General features: G+C 38.1%; 2 protein-coding genes across 2 annotated transcripts in view; one reads left to right on the forward strand and one right to left on the reverse strand.

Annotated features, from left to right (window-relative positions):
* The first annotated feature begins 1,839 nt into the window (after positions 1 to 1,839).
* Positions 1,840 to 18,057, forward strand: RTRAF (RNA transcription, translation and transport factor). The gene is made up of 8 exons (XM_042943219.1): positions 1,840 to 2,020; positions 3,546 to 3,670; positions 5,851 to 5,950; positions 11,602 to 11,688; positions 12,551 to 12,639; positions 15,241 to 15,309; positions 17,562 to 17,610; positions 17,730 to 18,057. Exons 1-8 carry the CDS (start codon positions 1,960 to 1,962, stop codon positions 17,882 to 17,884), a joined length of 735 nt encoding a protein of 244 aa, XP_042799153.1. The 5' UTR covers positions 1,840 to 1,959; the 3' UTR covers positions 17,885 to 18,057.
* Positions 16,545 to 18,115, reverse strand: part of NID2 (nidogen 2) — a 68,413-nt gene continuing 66,842 nt past the window's right edge. The window contains exon 22 of the transcript XR_006203812.1: positions 16,545 to 16,713. The gene's annotated coding sequence lies outside the window, so the exon portion shown is untranslated. The remainder of the gene's footprint in view (positions 16,714 to 18,115) is intronic.

Consider the following 18,115-nt stretch of genomic DNA (forward strand, 5'->3'; position numbering starts at 1 on the left):
TTATGCCACTTGACTTTTCAAAAAACAAACAAACCAACAAACAAACCAGAAAACCATTGGTACCTCTTTTTGCTAACTGAAAGAAGCCTGAAGAGGATTTTTGCTTTTACAATGAAAGGGGAAAGCAAAAATAGTGTGCAACATTTGTTTTGCAGCAAGCCGTTATACAGGCAGCAGCCCCCGAAGCAGCAGGCAAAGCATCGCCAAGCCCCCTTCCCCAGGAACCACACTCAGCATCTCAGCATCAAGCCTCAGAGCTTTGAACCGTATCTGTGAGCATCTGTGCTTTATTTTGATTTATTTTGAGCATTCATTAGCGAGATGTGCTTTAAGGTATTAGAAAAGCCTAAGAGAGGTTATATTTGGGGCCTGGGACACTTGCAATTTTTCCATATAAGTTAATGGTAATTGCTTCTTTGCTTATACCACTTCTAGTTTATGAAAGTTTTCATAGGAACGCTCTACTTTCAGGGAACAAGGGAAAGCTGTTATTTAATCTGACAGCACACGTTGTATTTCCCATTAGGTATCACTTTCTAACTCTAGATTAGAAGTATTTATTTACATGTCTATCATGGCTATTAAACTTCCTGAAAATATCTTATTTGTATCCCCCACAAATGCTAATACAGTGTTTAATAATAATATGTTGAAATGAAATGAAACATGTATAGTTGGCTTACCCCCCAAGAACTTCAACAGGTCCTCTTTGCATGGCATGAAAGGCCTTTCGTGATCAGGCCCCCACCTCTTTCCACTGTCATATCAGCTGTCATTCTCTCCTACCCTCCAGACCCTAGAAGTTCTAGACCCTCCGGATCATGCTACTGCTCACTCCTTGCTTTTGTTCATTTGCCTCCTGGGAAATGACTGCCTGGTAAACTCCTTGCCATCTTCAAGCCACAGTTCCTACTTGTTTATCTGTTTATTGTTTGTCTTCCCTCATTAGCCTTTTAAACTTTATGAAAGTGGGGAGCCTGGTCTGTCTTGCTCACTGCTGTCTCCCCAGTGTCTGAAAGCAGATAGAGACTGGACCAGTCTTAAAGACCAGAAGTTTTGATTATTTCCAAAGGCAACAGAGAATCACTAAAAGATACATTAAAAAATTATCAACAGGTTTTTGTTTTTGAAAATCACTGTGGTTGCTGTAGGGAGTGGGGTGTGGATGGATTGGAGAGGGCAAGACTGACCCTAAGAAATCTTACCATTAGAGTAAGCAAAAATGATGAAAGCCTGATTTGAGGTAGCATTAGTGGGGTTGGGAGGAGGTGAGGGATTGGAGACAGTGAGAGAACAGCAGGAATGGATGGCCTGTTGGATGCTGTGACTGAGGGTGAAAGGTAGTAAAGGATGACTCCCAGTTTCTGGCTTCAGAGATTCCGTAGCTGTTGGTGACGATGTCTGGAACCGTCACACAGTGTTACCGTTGTACGTTTACTTGTGGGTCTGAAAGGGACCTTGCTAAATCTTTGAATTAGCAGTGTAAGAGAGCACCTATTACATGGGAGGCATATAATAATGAATGAATGAATACACTGAAAGTAATGCTATGGCTCAATGAGAGGAGAGGCCACAGTAGAAATTCTACACTTACTATTATCTGCCTGCTGTACCAAGAAAGAGAGAAAAACAAGAGGAAACTGGCTTTGAAAACAAGTGAGAACTAACTGGCTACTCAGAAGCTTTCTGCCTATTGTACAACCAGGAAGCTGACAATAAAGTTTATTTGAGCGCCGACGTGCCCCGACGTGGCCCCGCCTACCCAGTCGGAGCCGCGATTGGTGGGCATTCCCCGGCTCCGCCGTTCCTAAGCTCTGATTGGTGAGGGCAGCCGTCATTTCGGAGCGTCCCGGCGCCTGCCCGCCCTCTCGCCGCGTCGCCGGTGCCTGTGCCGCCTGGTCCTCCTCGCCTCTCCTCTCCCGGCCGAAGCCCGGGGGACCAGAGCGAGACGCGGGGACCATGTTCCGACGCAAGCTGACGGCCCTCGACTACCACAACCCGGCTGGCTTCAACTGCAAAGGTGAGGCGGCGTCCCGAGGCCGACCGCGCGTCTGTGACCCCGCCGGCTGCCGCTCCCTTAGTTCCCGCACCCGGACCCTCCGCGGCCTTGTTTCCCCCCGGGGTCCTCTGGCCCCTCTTTTCCCGGCCGCCAAGCACCTCTGTTTTCCGCCGCCTGTGCTTGGCTTGGGAGCCCCCTCACCCATTCCTGCCTGGGCATTGCCACTTTGTGCACTTGCTAAACTCCAACCACCACCTCCCACCCACACCCTCAGCACGCTAGAGAGTATTCGCTTTCTAACTTAGCCCTTCAACTCCATGGTTCTCCGGGTGACTGGGCGATACCGTAGGCAGAGTGCTGAAATCTGTGTTAGGTGGTAAGTTGAAGACTAGTTCATTGCCCGTTGGGTACTCAAGGGTGAGGGTGGGGAACGGTCGGAGCCCACCCAGCAGTTTGAGATCGAGAGAGTGCACAGTGAAGTGCAGGACTGACAGAGTTAGGGTAAACACGTAACAAGCTTGTGGACTTGTGCAAAAAAGTTAATAGCAGATGATCAGGGGGGTTGGATTGTAAAACGGAAAGGTATCTGGGATTTCACAGCATTAAAATTTTAGAGAGGATTAACACTGCTACCTACTGTTACTCAACTACTACCCACCACTCCTTAAGTCTTCCAGAGTTTTTGACCTGTGGTCGACTAAAAAGTTTGAAAGCATAGAGTATAACCCCCGCCCAGGGGTACTAAGACCATTGTATAATTCTCAAGACTTAATAATGGAAGCCTGAGTTTGAGATTGAAAATTATTTCTGAGCAGTATACGTGTATTTTGTTAATCTCCTGTAGAATCATATAATAGAATCTTGTTTTTTTTTTTTACTTTCCCTTTATTTAATAATGATAATAATAATAAAAAGATCAGTGGCAACAGAGCTTAGATCTAGATTTGAAACTTCGGACAATTTTCTCATCTATAAATTGGGGATATTACCTTCGCAAAAAAGTGAGAGGATTAAATGAAATGTATTGAACTTTCTCTTGTATGCACTTATGACAGTAAATGATAACAGTGGTCAGTATCTTCTGTTTTTCTGTTTTGTCATTTAGTTTCTTGTACTTTATTATTACTTTGCTATAAATTTAACTTTGCCCAGTCCTCCCTCACTTCCCTCCCTGAAAGGAACTGGAATAATAACTAACAAATAGCAAAAATATGTGCCAGACACTGTTTTTATCCATATTTATTTAATCTTCGTAACAACCCCAAGATGTAAGTGCTGTTATTACACTCATTTTGATACTCAGTCTGAGGCACAGAAAATTTAAGGTGATCAGCCCAAGTTCACACAACCAAGTGTCTGCAGCTAGAATATGAATGCAGGCCAGGGCTTGAACAGTTTTTTAATCAGTTCATCCAAATCCTGCACTTCCAACTTGTACTTTAAGCAGCTCAGTTAACTTCTTATTTTGGGGTCAAAAAATTATTTGTAGAGAAAGAAGTGCTTTTTTCTAATGCTTCTAGTGATTTATGAAGTACCTTTGTTGCAGATGAAACAGAATTTAGAAACTTTATTGTTTGGCTTGAAGACCAGAAAATCAGACACTACAAGATTGAAGACAGAGGTAATTTAAGGAACATCCACAGCAGTGACTGGCCCAAGTTCTTTGAAAAGGTAATGAATTAGAAAGTGAATAAAAGTACAGAGAGCTTTTCTAAAACTTATATGAAGACAGTTGAACTTAAATTACTTTGTGCTTTTAAAATAAATAAAAATAATAATGATCAGTATTAGGAAAGCTGGGTTTCAAGGATTTAACTTTTCTCTTTCCGTGTTTGTTTTTAAACCAAATTATATTATCTCTCCCTACCAAACTTTCAGTATTAGAAAGCAATAGTTTTGTCTGGAAACACTGTGAGGTTTCTTAATGTGACATGTATTCTGTAAATGGTAAAAGGGGCCAAAATTAGAATTTTTACATTAGACTAAAAAGGTAGGAATAACACACTTATTATGTTAAATTAAGACATTGACTTACTTGCAAACTAAGATTATGTCTTGTTTGGGCTTATATTTAATGTACATAGTAGATGTTCATTGTTGTGTACATTATAAATATTCCTGACGAGGTCTGTGTATATCTTATTTTTGCAGCTAGAATAGTTTTCCTATTGACTTAGTTTAATTGTAGTAACATTTTTGTAGAAAAAGGAATTGTTTTCAAATTAGAATAAAAATCACATTTCCTGGTATCGTTACTTACATTAAACATTTTCATCAGCTTCATTACTTTGAAGAATAAGATATTTTCCTTTAAAAATACGAAAAGTAAATTTTTCATTCGCCGCAGCAAAGTGATTAGGTACTTTTCTCTTTAGAATCAGAGATTTTGTGTATTAAGGGATTGTGTAAGTTACACACTAGCTCTGTGACCACAGGCAAATTTTGTTAAGGTTTCTGTGTCTCAATATTGTCATCAATAAATGGGGATAACTGTAGTGCCAATGCCATAGCAGTGGCACGTATTAGTGAGTGATATATACCTGTGACTGGCCCATAGCAAGTGCTGTATGCTCATTACTTCCCCTGCCTGTCCTAGCATTATTGATATACTGCTATTTTCTTTTTTCTTAAAAACTTTTTTTTTGAAATTTTTGGTAGGTTTAAGACTTGGAAGTATGTTGTTAGGATTTTATATTTGTATATATCACCTCTCATGACACATTCATGTGTATAAGACAACACAAAGTTTCACAGGAGGGTATTTGAAGAACATGAAAATTTTTCTAATGGAAAACACCTAGAAGTGACAGTAAAGTAAGATAACTTACGTGTGTTGGAACTTGCAATCCAGATATTATCTTTCAAGTTGGTCTCTTTGGAATAATGAAGTCATTGTTTCAAACATATTCAGAACTTTTGGAATTACTTTTTTTTTTTTTTTAAGTTTATTTATTTTTGAGAAAGACAGAATGTGAATGAGTGAGGGGCAGAGAGAGAGGGAGACACAGAATCCAAAGCAGGCTCCAGGCTCCTAGCTGTCAGCGCGGAGCCTGACGCGGGGCTCGAACTCACGAACTGCGAGATCATGACCTGAGCCGAAGTCGGATGCTCGACTGAGCCACCCAGGCGCCCCTGGAATTACTTTTAAATCATGAGACGTGTTTTGAATATCTTTAATACTGGTAATTTTTTATACTTTAAGGTGGATTTTTTTTTTGCATCATGACCAAATCATGTGAATGAAATGTTTTCTTTAAAGCAGGGAGATAAAATTTTGGGTTAGAAAATGAGTTCTAGCGAAAAAATAATGATTTATCAATTACCCTGAAAAGATTTCCAAAAGGGAGTTGCAGAAGTTTTGGCTAAATAGCATTGTTCCTGGAATTAGATGTTGCGCTCTTAAGAGACCCATTTGAAGGACAGTGTTCACTTTTTAAAGTGTTTTTGGGGTTTTGTTGTTGTTGTTTTTAAACTGTGTTTTCAGAACTGGAGTCAGAAAGTTTAGGTTCAAGTCCCAGATCTAAGTTGTGTAACTGCTAGCAGGTGTTAATATCTAGGCCATATTTCCTCATCTGTAAAATAAGGAAGTTGTTTTTAGACCAGTGGTGCTTTACCTAGAATCTCCAAAAGTAAAAATTGCGAAAAGCAAGATGGAAATACTTTTTTTTTTTTTTTTTTTTTAAGTAGTACGTGTACATGTTTCCATCCTTTGGGGTAAGTAATTGTATCAACAATTTAGTAATATAAATGTTTATATTTGTAGAGATCCAAACTAAGATCTCTTTCAACTACCATTTTTTGATTCTGCTATGTTACAGTAATAATGAAACCAGGTATTTTTTTCTTCACAGTATCTCAGAGATGTTAACTGTCCTTTCAAGATTCAAGATCGACAAGAAGCAATTGACTGGCTTCTTGGCTTAGCTGTTAGACTTGAATATGGAGATAATGGTATGTTTTGTGGGGAATGTGTGTTTCACAGAGAGGGAGAGGAAAGGTGGGAGCAAAAGGAATGTCAAAATGTAGGGAACTTACCAGTTGAGTTTCTTTGTCTTATATTGTTTTACCTTTGGTGCATTGTAGGTTTTACGCATCCTCATTTCCCTTTTTATCATCTTTTCAAAAATTTACTTTTTGAAACCATTCTTCTGTGTCTAGCTCTTACCCCTGCAACTCCTAAATTATCTAGGAAAGAGTTTTCTTTTAAAAAATTACAGTCTCTTCATTATCATAAAGCATTGAAAGCAACTGTCTTTCATTGGTACTTTTTAAAAGATTTCTTTATTTAGAGAGAGCAGGAGAGGGGCACAGAGAGGAGAGAGAGAATCCCCGGCAGGCTCCCTGCTGCCAGTGCAGAGTCTGATGCAGGGCTTGAACTCATGAACCGTGAGATCATGACCTGAGCCAAAATCAAGAATCAGAGCTTAACCAACTGAATCACCCAGATGCCCCTTTTATTGGCATTTAGATTTTTTCTTTTAGAATTTAGAATGGTGTCTCCTTGTAATTGTCTTCTCCCAAAGTAACATTACTTTGGTAAATTTGCTGTCTTTCACAGTCTGCACCTTAGCCTTTTGTGTTAAATTGTTGTTAGAGTCCTAGAATTGATGGGATTTCAGACTGTTGGTTGCAGCTGGTAATTTCACAAGAGACTGAAACATGTATCTAATGCCAATAGGTGCTGTAGCCCTATTATGTAGTAATATGTTTATTACTTTTGTTAATATTGTTTTATTATATATACTTATATTATTGGAAACTTTTGAATATTAGTACCTGTAGTAAAAAAAAAAAAAAAAATTCCAGTAAATTTGTTTCCTCTCATTAGACCATTTCATTTTGAAAGGGCTACCAACATCTAAATGCAGCATCCAGTTATCTTACCTCCATCCTCTGCATTTTATGTTGTTCTCTTTTATGCAACTCTTACAGTCCCTTCCATTTGCCTTTTTGATCTTTGTCGTCTCCCTTTTCCTTCCAGCCTGTCGCCATCCACCTTTTCTGATGTCCAGTGGATCTTTTCTTTTCCATTCCCACTGCTATAACCCTGACTCAGGCTCTTGTCACTTTCTGCTGAGATTATTGTAGTGTCTTTCAGACTCCTCTCCCATTAGCTTCATCCTCATGACCCACCAGGCTTCCTTTTGGAAACATAAGTGTTTTAGAATGCTTTGCTCTGTTTCTAAAGAACAGTTACTATTATATATTCAGGAACACCATTGCTTTCCCATTTTCTACAAAAGGAACTCCAGGTTCCCTTGGTCTGGTATTCAAGGCCTTTGATAAGTGGTATCCAATCAGTATTCACATACTTGACATCCCAGTCAAACTAGAAGAGTGCTGTTTCCTGTTTACATCTGTTTTTTTCTCCCTTAGATTTCTTTGCTTACACTTTTCCTTGACCAGAATGCCATATCAGTCTGTCTCTATGCATCCAGATCCTACTCATCCTTGTAAGATCCAGCGCAACTGCCACCTTAGCAAGAATATTTCCTTCTCTCAACTTTCATAGCTTTTTTTTTTAATTTGTTTACATTTATTTATTTTTGAGAGAGAGAGCGTGAGCAGGGGAGGGGCAGAGAGAGAAGGAGACACAGAATCCAAAGCAGGCTCCAGGCTCTGAGCTGTCAGCACAGAGCCTGACATTGGGCTCGAACCCATGAACCATGAGATTGTGACCTGAGCCGAAGTCAGATGCTCAACTGACTGAGCCAACCAGGCACCCTTCAACCTTCATAGCATTTACCTTCATGCTTTGTGTACCTTTTAGGTCATTCGCCCCTTTCCATTTTGTTTATATGTCTTATTTGCCCCACTAAATTATAAGCTGATACTCAGCTTTGTTTCCTACATTGTACCTCTATTAGCGTCCTATTGCTGCTGTACCAGATTACCACAAATTCAGTGACTTAAGACACAATTTATTATCTTACAGTTTTGGAGGCTAGAAGTCCAGCATCTGTCTTACTAAAGTCAGTTTGTCCACAGGGCTGGTTCCTTTTGGAGGCTTTATGGGAAGATTCATTTCTTTGCCGTTTTCACTTTCCAGAGGCCGCCTGCATTCCTTGATTCTGTCTCCTTTATCTTCAAATTTAGCAGCATAGCATCTTCAAATCTCTCTGTGACTCTTCCATTGCCACATCTTCTCTGACTCTGATCTTCCTGCCTCCCTCTTACAAGGATGCTATGATTATATTGAGCCCACCTGGATAATCCAGTATAATTCTCCCATTTCAAGGTCCTTAATTGAAACACATCTGTAAAGTTCCTTTTGCCATGTAACCCAACATACTCCTAGGTTTAGGAATTGGGATATTGACATCTTGGGGCCAGGGCAGGGGAGGAGGTGGGAAGGCAGGGGAACAGTCATGATTTTATCTGCCACAGTATCTGACATAGTTTCTTGGAGGCAGTAGATGTGCTTATTAACTTTAATGTTTGGCAAATACGAGTATTTACGTATACTGCTACAGAGGATCAACCAGCTGCTTTTTGCTGGTTCCTCAGACTTACATTTCAAAAGCCTTATGGCAGAAGTCTTAAGGAAATCTCTAAGACTCTTTACTTTCAATTTTAGTTTAGAAAGAAAATACTTGTGGGGCACCTGGCTGGCTCAGTAGGAAGAGTGTGTGACTCTTGATCTCAGGGTCATGAGTTTGAGCCCACGTTGGGTGTAGAGATTACTAAAAAAAATAAATAAACTTAAAAAAAAAAGGGGGGGAGAAAATACTTGTGATTCTCTCCCTTTATGTAATCATAAGCCTTGGTAGCATTAGTTGATTTTTAGGGTCTTTAGCAAAGTCTTTAACTGTTCTGCTGTGGGTTGACAGTAACTCTTAATTTGTGACAAAATTTTCTCCAGCTTTTCCAAGGTGTTTCTCAGCTGTTGCCAAGTAAAACTGTAGTCACATCTGTTTATTTCTGTTTTACCCTTACTTATTTCATTTGTCCCATTTTTAGAATACTGCAACTTAGGTTACGTAGGTCCCAAGAACAGTAGATGCCATGTGAGTGTCCTACAGTTGACTGTAACTTTTAAGTACATTTATCAAGTGTATTAAAAGCCTAAACTAGAAAACAAGTGTTTGTTTAATTTTAAAATTCAGAATTGCAGACCATTTTTGGAAAAGGGTAAAGTAGTAATACTGTCCATTATCAGTAGGGGGTGCTGTTGTTCTTTTGTTTTACATTAATATGTTGCATTCTTCTTGACTTCTTTGACATAATTTCAGATTTACAGAAGTTGCAAAATAGTACAAAGGATTTTCCCATATCCATATGTAAAAAAATGCTAGCGTTTTACTTCATTTGCCTTATCCTTTTCTACCTACCCAAATACACATATGTAATTTTTTTCTAAGCCATTTGATAAATTGTAAATGATTCTTTTCCCCTTACGTTACTTTAACGCACATTTGCTAAAAAAGACTGGCTTCAATAATTACAGTATAGTTATCAAAATCAGGAAATTAACTTTGATTCAGTACTGTTACATACAGTTGTTATATTTTTCCAGTTGTCTCAGTAGTGTTCTTTATAGCGCAAAAAAAAAAAATCCTGGACCATATGTTGCATTCAGCTATTCTGTTTAGCCTCCTATACTCTGGAATTTTTTTAAGTTTGTTTATTTATTTTGATTGCACGTACATGTTGCCAGCGGGGGAGGGGCAGAGAGAGAGAAAGAGAAAATCCCAAGCAGACTCTGCATGGTGACAGTGTAGAGCCCGTAGAGCCCGAGGCGGGCTCCAACCCACAAACTATGAGATGATGACCTGAGTTGAAATCAAGAGTCAGAGGCTTAACTGACTGAACCACCCAGGTGCCCCTAATCTGCAACATTTACTCAGTCGCTTTTGTGCGTCATGACGCTGACAATTTTTTTGTAGAATGTCACTCAGTTTGGGTTTGTTCGATATTTCTTCGTAAGTTGATTCAAGATTTGTACTTTTGTTAAGAATAGCACAGAAGTAGGGCCGCCTGGGTGGCTCATTGGTTAAGCATCTAACTTCGGCTCAGGTCATGATCTCACTGCTTTTGAGTTCGAGCCTCGAGTCAGGCTCTGTGCTGCCAGCTCAGAGCCTAGAGCCTGATTCAGGTTCTGTCTCTCTCCTTCCCTCCCTCCCTCTCTCCCTCCCTCTCCCTCTCCCTCTCCCCCTCTCCCCCTCCCCCACTCACGCTCTGTCTCTGTCCCTCAAAAATAAATAAATATTAAAAAAAAAAAGAATAGCACAGAAGTGATATATTCTTTTAAATTAGCGATATGCCTCAGTACTAGTCATGTACTGGTCACGTTCTGTTCACTTGGATGAGGTTTGTCCACTGTAAAGTTAATATTTTCCCCTGTGTAATATGTGTCTTGTGGGGAGACGATGTCAGTATGCTTTTACTCCTCAAACTACACTTCTACCTTTATTTTCTATTTTTTAATTTTTAAAAAAAGTTTTTACTGTTTACTTTTGAGAGTGCGTGCGCAAATGGGCGAGGGGCGGGTGGAGGAGAGACACAGAATCCAAAGCAGGCTCCAGGTTCTGAGCTGTCAGCACAGAGCCTATTGCTGGGCTCAAACTCACAAACCGTGAGGTCATGACCTGAGCGCGCAGACGCTTAACCCACTGAGCCACCCAGGCGCCCCTACACCTCTACCTTTGGTCTCCATTTGATTTTTCTTGTCTGAGTCATTTATTATGTTGATGATGAGTGCTAGAAGTGTTTTTCTGATTCCATCATTTGTTCTGCATTTATTTGTTGGCTTTTTACAGTAAAGAAAAAGGAGCTTTCCTTTTTCTCCAATTTATGTTTGTTTATATAAATTAGTGTAGATAATGTGGATTCTTATTTTACTCAGTGGGTCATAATCTTTTTTTGTCATTGTGTGATGTTTACACGTTCCAGATTTGGCCAGTGGGAGCTTTTTTGAGCTAACTCCTGTGTGACTTAGATTTGAATGCTTTTATTTTCCCTCTTGCTTCATTAACAGATCATAGAAGCACTGTAACCAAAGATGGCACTTTGGACTTATTTAGTGAATTACTATTAAATACTTACATTTATAAATTCTTTTTAAGTATTGTTAATGATTTATCAAGTAAGAGTAATGAAACCTGCCTTTGGAATTCTGAATTTCACATCTCCATTAAATTAGTTTAGGTTTGTACATGATGGTGTACTTGATGTGCTGGTTTTTTGAGAAAGCAAGGTTTTGGAATTCCACATATGACATTCAAAAGACTTAGGGAAGAGATTTTTAGTGAGGTGGTATCTAATGTCATGTAACCTATACTTACTCCTCCCATTCTCCTACCCCTGTTAAGTTTCTCAGCAAGCTGTAAAAGCACTTTCTCTCCTTAGATTTAGATGGTGTGTGAATTGTGTTAGTTTTAGAAATGGTAATGAAAAGATATTTGTATAGATATTCCAGTAATCATTTTAGCTTAATCAGAAAGCTACCATCACATTGTCTTCTGATGGATATTTTATAGCAAAAATAATTTGGATTGGATGAGTTATGTTTATAAATCAGTTTGGCTTAAATTCAGTAAGCAGTGTTTGTTTTACCTTAAGTAAAACAGTTCTACAAATTCTATTTTTGCCTATGTTTACAGCTGAAAAATACAAGGACCTGGTACCTGATAATACAAAAAATGCTGACAATGCAGCTAAAAATGCAGAGCCATTGATCAATTTGGATGGTAAGTGTGTAAGTGCATAAAAGTGATCATCAGTATTTTTGGTCCCATAAATGTTTTTTTACTTCCTAGAATGAAGAAGTGTGGGTTTACTTGGTTTTAGTAAAGTAAGAATGCTTTATTTTCTGTGATGTTTTTTATTGTCATTTACAATGTGTTTTCTCCCTCCTCTTACAGTTGAATAGCTGGCTGTTCTTTGATGTGTTCATAGTAATTTGAAGGTTTTGATTTGTATTTAATCATGGTGGTGATTGTTTGCCTTCCTGGATGCATAAAATATTTTTTCTAATCTAATGACATGAGACAAGTACTAAAATTTTTCATTATTTGAAATTCCAAGTGCCTTTAAGAAATTTTCTTTTTAAAAGTATGAAGATTCCAGTTACATTATAATAATTTAAGTATTCATTCATAACAGGTTCATTGTGACCTATGATTCACAAGCTACTCTTATGAATTAATAAGCTGGTTAGACAGACTCTCTAGAGCTGCTGCTTGGAGAAGAGGTTTTGGGAAAATTATCAATTGAAGGAGTTGAGTTTAAAATTGATAGCTTTGGGAAGAAATGTTTCTTAAAATTGCTACAGTAAGTGTGCCTTTTGGGAAATGTTACAGGACAAACCTAACGAGTTAATTTAGTCATTTATTGGATTGTTCAGTGTGGCTGATTAATAGAGAACCCATTGAGCTCATCAATTAGCCTAATTGTTGATGTCCCTACACTGCTCTTATCAACAGCAATTTTAAAAACTAAGAGGCTGTTATTGGAAAATTAAAAATGTTTTTTATAGGTTTATATACTTACACATAGATCTATAATAACATGCTTATAGAGCTGTAAGTTTACATTTTTTATCTTTTACAGTAAATAATCCAGATTTTAAGGCTGGTGTAATGGCTTTGGCCAACCTTCTTCAGATTCAGCGTCATGATGATTACCTGGTTATGCTTAAGGTCAGTTTCATATTCTTGATTCTTTAAAAAAATTTTCTTAATGTTTATTTATTTTTGAGAAGAGAGAGAGCATGAGCAGGGGAGGGGCAGAGAGAGAGGGAGACACAGAATCTGAAGCAGGCTCCAGGGTCTGAGCTATCAGCACAAAGCCAGATGCAGGGCTCAAACCCATGAGCCATGAGATCATGACCTGAGCTGAAGTTGGACGCCCAACCCACTGAGCTACCCAGGTGCCCCACATATTCTTGATACTTGACAGAAACCTTGTATGTAGAAAAAAAAATTTCATTTTCTAAAAATTAACTGTGTTATTTAAATATATGGTTAAATGACAGGAATTTGGGACTTAAAGCAGATTTCATCTGTTTTAGGTTATCTAATAGCAGCTAACATCAAAGAGTGTTTACTTTGTGCCTGCCACTGTGCTAAATCCTTGGCAAAGAGATCTCATTCAGTCCTCCCAACCGTCCTGGAGATAGATGCCGATATCCTTTAATTTTAATATGTATATGAAGAAATTGAGACCAAAAGAATAGATAATGTCCAGATGACACAGAAATTGATAGAGCCAGGAATTTAATCTGGGCACTTGTGGTCTGACCTTGCGGTCCATTCTTTTTCCTGTATCTTCCAATTCTACTTAATCATTCCTTTTAAAGATTTGTGATCTGTACTCAACTAAGATAATGGAAAATGCCAAATTGGTAATGGTGGATTTGGCCAAAAATATATACCCCAGAATCTCTTTGAGGAATGAATGTTTTTATTTTTCCCAGTGCCCCATCCTAGGTAGGCTACTTAGTTCATACCTGCATGTTAGGGAACCCAGTGATCTGAAAAGAGGTCTCTTTATTTCTAAGAGGAAAGATATACTTCAGCAGAGTTAGGTCCCATAATTGTGATAGTACAGTGGGGTGGGGTCGTAGGAAGGGAGTGGTATTTAAGATACTTAAGATTCCAGACTTAGAAATTATTTTAGAAATTATTACTGATTTTATGAGAAATTAAAGAGCTTTTGACTATACCTTATTCTACTTTGCAGTAAATTGAATAATTAAATTCTGTTGTATCCATAAGAGATTAAGCCATAATTTATTCTTTTTAAAACTGTATGTATTAAATGACACTTCCAACAAGAGAAAAACTATTTCTACATTATTATAATTCTCTTTACTGAATCTAAACGTTAACTCAGATTTTCTCAACTCAGATTGGTTGCCAAGAGATAAAACGTTGGGGCACCTGGCTGGCGCAGTTGGTCATGACGAGCATGTGACTCTTTTTTCTTTAATGTGTATTTATTTATTTTGAGAGGAGAGAGCATGTGCCGGCGGGGGGGGATTGAGAGAGAAAATCCCAAGCAGGCACTGCATTGTCAGTGCAGAACCTGATGTGGGGCTTGATCTCACGAACCACTGAGATCATGACTTGAGTTGAGGTCAAGAGTTAGATGCTTAGCCAACTGAGCCACCCAGGCGCCCAGAGCATGCAACTCCTGATCTTGGGGTCATGAGTTCGAGCCCCATGTTGGGTGTAGAGATTACTTAAATGAATACATAAATAAAAACTCTAAAAGGCAAAAAGTTGTTTTTATTGAAATTTAGCTCTTTATTCCTTACTTGGGCGATTATGTAAATTGCTTTGGAACAGTTCTGCAGTGGTCATGTCACCTTTAGTCATAAACTGAATGAGAGGACAAATAGACTAGCATATTTGGGGTGCTTTTATTAGACTTTAAAAACCCAAAGGGAAAAAGTATGAATCAACTATAATCAAAAGCTTTTTAAATTCTAAGCTGCCTGTTTGTCTTGGAAGTTTGGAAGCATTCAAATAATCCATGACACTATTGCAGACATCTTCATAGGTTTGCCAAGTGTGAGAATCACTATATTGACTGGCAACTGGACTGATTATTGAAGATTGATTTAATGATTCTTTCTAAATGTAGTGTTTGGCTTGTTATATTATTAATAATTTTTCAGTTTTTGCATTTAATTTAAGTCACAATTGGCATCTACTAGAATTCCACTTAAAATTTATTTTTTAAGCATGTGTAGGGCATGCATGCACTTATGTCTGCCATAATAAAATGCCTTGGTGATGGAAAAAACCAGTCCTTGAATGAGAGATCTGAAAATGTTTTAGTATAATTTAAAAAATCAAGGACAGTAGGTATGATATGCCACTCTTTTTGTCAAGAGTTTGTGTGTGTGTGTGTGCGCATTTATGCTTGAGCATGCTTATAATAGTCTTTTTAAGGATATACAGCAGTCTGGTTCGTTCCGTTGATTGTCTTCTGGAGGGATGGCTAAGGCTTGGGTAGGAAGGAGAACCCCCCCCCCCTTTTTTAACATGTATCCTTTTTAAAAATTTATTTTTCACACACATGAATTACCTACTCAAAAAAATTTAATTTTTGTGAGCATCTTTCCACATCATAAACTATTAAAAGTGAAAATGTTCATTCTAATAGCAGTTTGTTTTTGTTTATTAGGGAATTATAATTCTAACTTGATTAGTCTCTAGGTGTCCTTATTCTCTAGAGTCACAAGAAGAGATGAACAGCCAATAAAAAGTAAAAAATATTTTTTGGTTTCTTAGGCAATTCGCATTTTGGTTCAGGAGCGCCTGACTCAGGATGCAGTTGCTAAAGCAAATCAAACAAGAGAGGTATGTACTATTTTTTTTAATAAATTCTAAATTGATCACTAATGAAAGGTTCTTCTAGTGTTGTCAGGAGTTTACACTTTGTATCTGCTTAAGATAAACTATGGTTGAACTGTCCAGAGAAAGGATAGGTTATTTCAGTGGGATTGAATTTGCTTAAGCAAATTATAGCTATTTTTGAGTGAAAAATAAATTTACCTCGCTTCATACCTTAAAGCAGCTACCAATAGCATATCCACAGTCCACCAGTACAAACCACTGCACATGCGCAGTTATTTAAAAGAATTTACCTTGTAAAATTTACTAGGTTATTTTGACGAATTGCTGGAAAACAGGACACACCTTGTCTTTGTTACTAATTTTCTTCTTTGACGTAAATCCTGTCCTTGCTCTTTTGTTTCTTCAGAGAAATCTTTTCTCATTTTATTCATATTTCCTGGCATCACTTAGGAGAAAGTAACTTACCTAAGACCACCTAGTTGGTAAGTGGTTGAGCTCAAATAGTCTGATTCAAGAGCCAGTGCTCTTAACGGTTGATGGGGACAAAGGTCTGTGTGTGAAGGCCTGCATGAGCTCATTGGTCAGCCCAGGAGAATTCTGGCATAGGGGTGTGGAGGCTGTATTAGAGTGTAAGTTTCAAGGTTCAGGTGACTGCAGCTGTCCTCTTTCAGTCCTGCTTTGTAGGCTGAAAACTATACACCATGACAATTTTCCCCTTAATTCTGAGATATTTTAGATAAACTGTACTAGAAATCCAAAATCCCTAGTCTCATTGACTATGGGACAGTGCAGAGAATATCCTCAGGGTTAGCAGTAGCAGGTGTCTGATAATGCCTCTTGCTATGAACAGATATTGCAGTGAATGCCTTGGGCACAATAAACATTCTAGATTCTTGTCCTTTTTTTGTCTCCCCTAATCCCCCAGTGTCTTTTGTCCTCTGATCCCATCTTTAGTAAGGCCCAGCAGTGTTAAAAGGTTATTAATGCCAGGGCAGTGTAGTTCTCTCTGAAAGACACTGTTTGTTTTAAAGGCTCTTTATTGCTTATTAATTATGTATGAATTGGGCCACTGGAAATTGGATTAAAGATCAGCTTATTTCACCCACACTGTAGAACAGACAGTAAATTGTTCCGCCATAATAAAATCATTCATTCATTCGTTCAGCAAAACTATGTCTTCTGTTTGGAGGCGGTGCAAATGAGGGCATAGTCAACTCTTTTTACTCTTTTTTGCAGAGTACAATTTTATTTTCATTGCTCCAAATCTTTAGTGTTCTCTCAGAAGGTATCATGCTATAGGTATACATACAGTGGAGAGGTTCTTCTAGTGAGTAGTCTTGTTTATAAACCATAACTAGTATTTGGGGCATATGGTCATCTTGAGGGGTTTAGCTGTTCCTTGGTGGTCTGTTGGCAGAGAAAACGAAAATAAGACTGGCCTAGAAAACCACTCAATGTAATTCTTTCTTGCTTTGCTTGCTAAATTTACATATCCATTTATTTCTTCACCTGTATAATGTATTTAGCTATTTTAAAGTATTTGGAGCCTAGATAGATTTGCTTTAATAGATTAGGTAAGAATTGAGTAGTGACATCCTAGCATTTGTAACATTGAAAGTATAGATTTTATATAGTATAATCAGAAAGTCTGGACTGTCTGTCCTTGTTGCTACTCTGAACTCCATGGAGGTTGGCATTATAGTCCCCATGTTTGGCATATGTGTATGTAGGTACTGACCAGTTAACTAAATGGTTTAAAGTTCATTTATTTTCCTGGACTTCAGAATAACTTCCAAACGAACTATTATTGAAAGTTAAATTCTATAAAGGTAATGTGGTAAACATCACACTAGGTGGAAAAAAGTCAATACAGATTTTAGGTTTTGTATAAAAACAAATTAATGTGTTCAGAAATATTAAAAGTAAACCTATTTGCCCTGTACTGTGCTGCCTATTGTAGCTAAAATAGGACAACAGCAGCCCTGCTCAGCTGTCCTTCCACAGCATCAGTGACAGAACAGCTGTGAAAGGAGCTAGTGTTTTATATCCCTAGTCTTAGAGGAGAGAATGGTTGGTAGAACTAGCTTCCCACTACATGTAGAGGCCATTATTTCATCCAAAGGCCAATCTACAGAGAAAACACTCAGCCCCCCATCACTGCAGCTAAAAGGGTTAATAGAATAGCTAGCAGATTTTCAGTTACAGATGAGAAAAGAACATGATTTTTAACTATAAAGTTTTATTTTGTCTTTAAGGGCTTACCTGTTGCTTTAGACAAACACATTCTTGGTTTTGACACAGGAGGTAAGTGATTTTGTTTTAATCCAAACTCTTATTTTTAGAGACCAGGTGATTATTTGGGGAAGAAATGGGCAAGTAAATGGTCTTGAATACGGATTAATGCAGTGTTTCTTATAAAATAGATGCAGTTCTTAATGAAGCTGCTCAAATTCTGCGATTGCTGCATATAGAAGAGCTCAGAGAGCTACAGACAAAAATTAATGAAGCCATAGTAGCTGTTCAGGCAATTATTGCTGATCCAAAGACAGACCACAGACTGGGGAAAGTTGGAAGATGAACGTTTTAGGATTTCAGCTTCTCACGTACTTAGTACAATTGGGAACCATGTACACTCTGGCATGTGTTTGGAAATCAAATGTCACATTTTCAAGAGAAGAATCCTAGAAAATTGACTCTGTTCTTGAGATTTACCATCATTGCTTTTTCTTTAATAAAGTTCAGGAAAGTGGATTTTTTTTTGACTGTTATGTTTGTGTATCTATATAATTAATCGTCTTCTTTTGTGGGT

Source organism: Panthera leo, chromosome B3 (assembly GCF_018350215.1).
Source record: "Panthera leo isolate Ple1 chromosome B3, P.leo_Ple1_pat1.1, whole genome shotgun sequence".
Lineage (NCBI taxonomy): Eukaryota > Metazoa > Chordata > Mammalia > Carnivora > Felidae > Panthera > Panthera leo.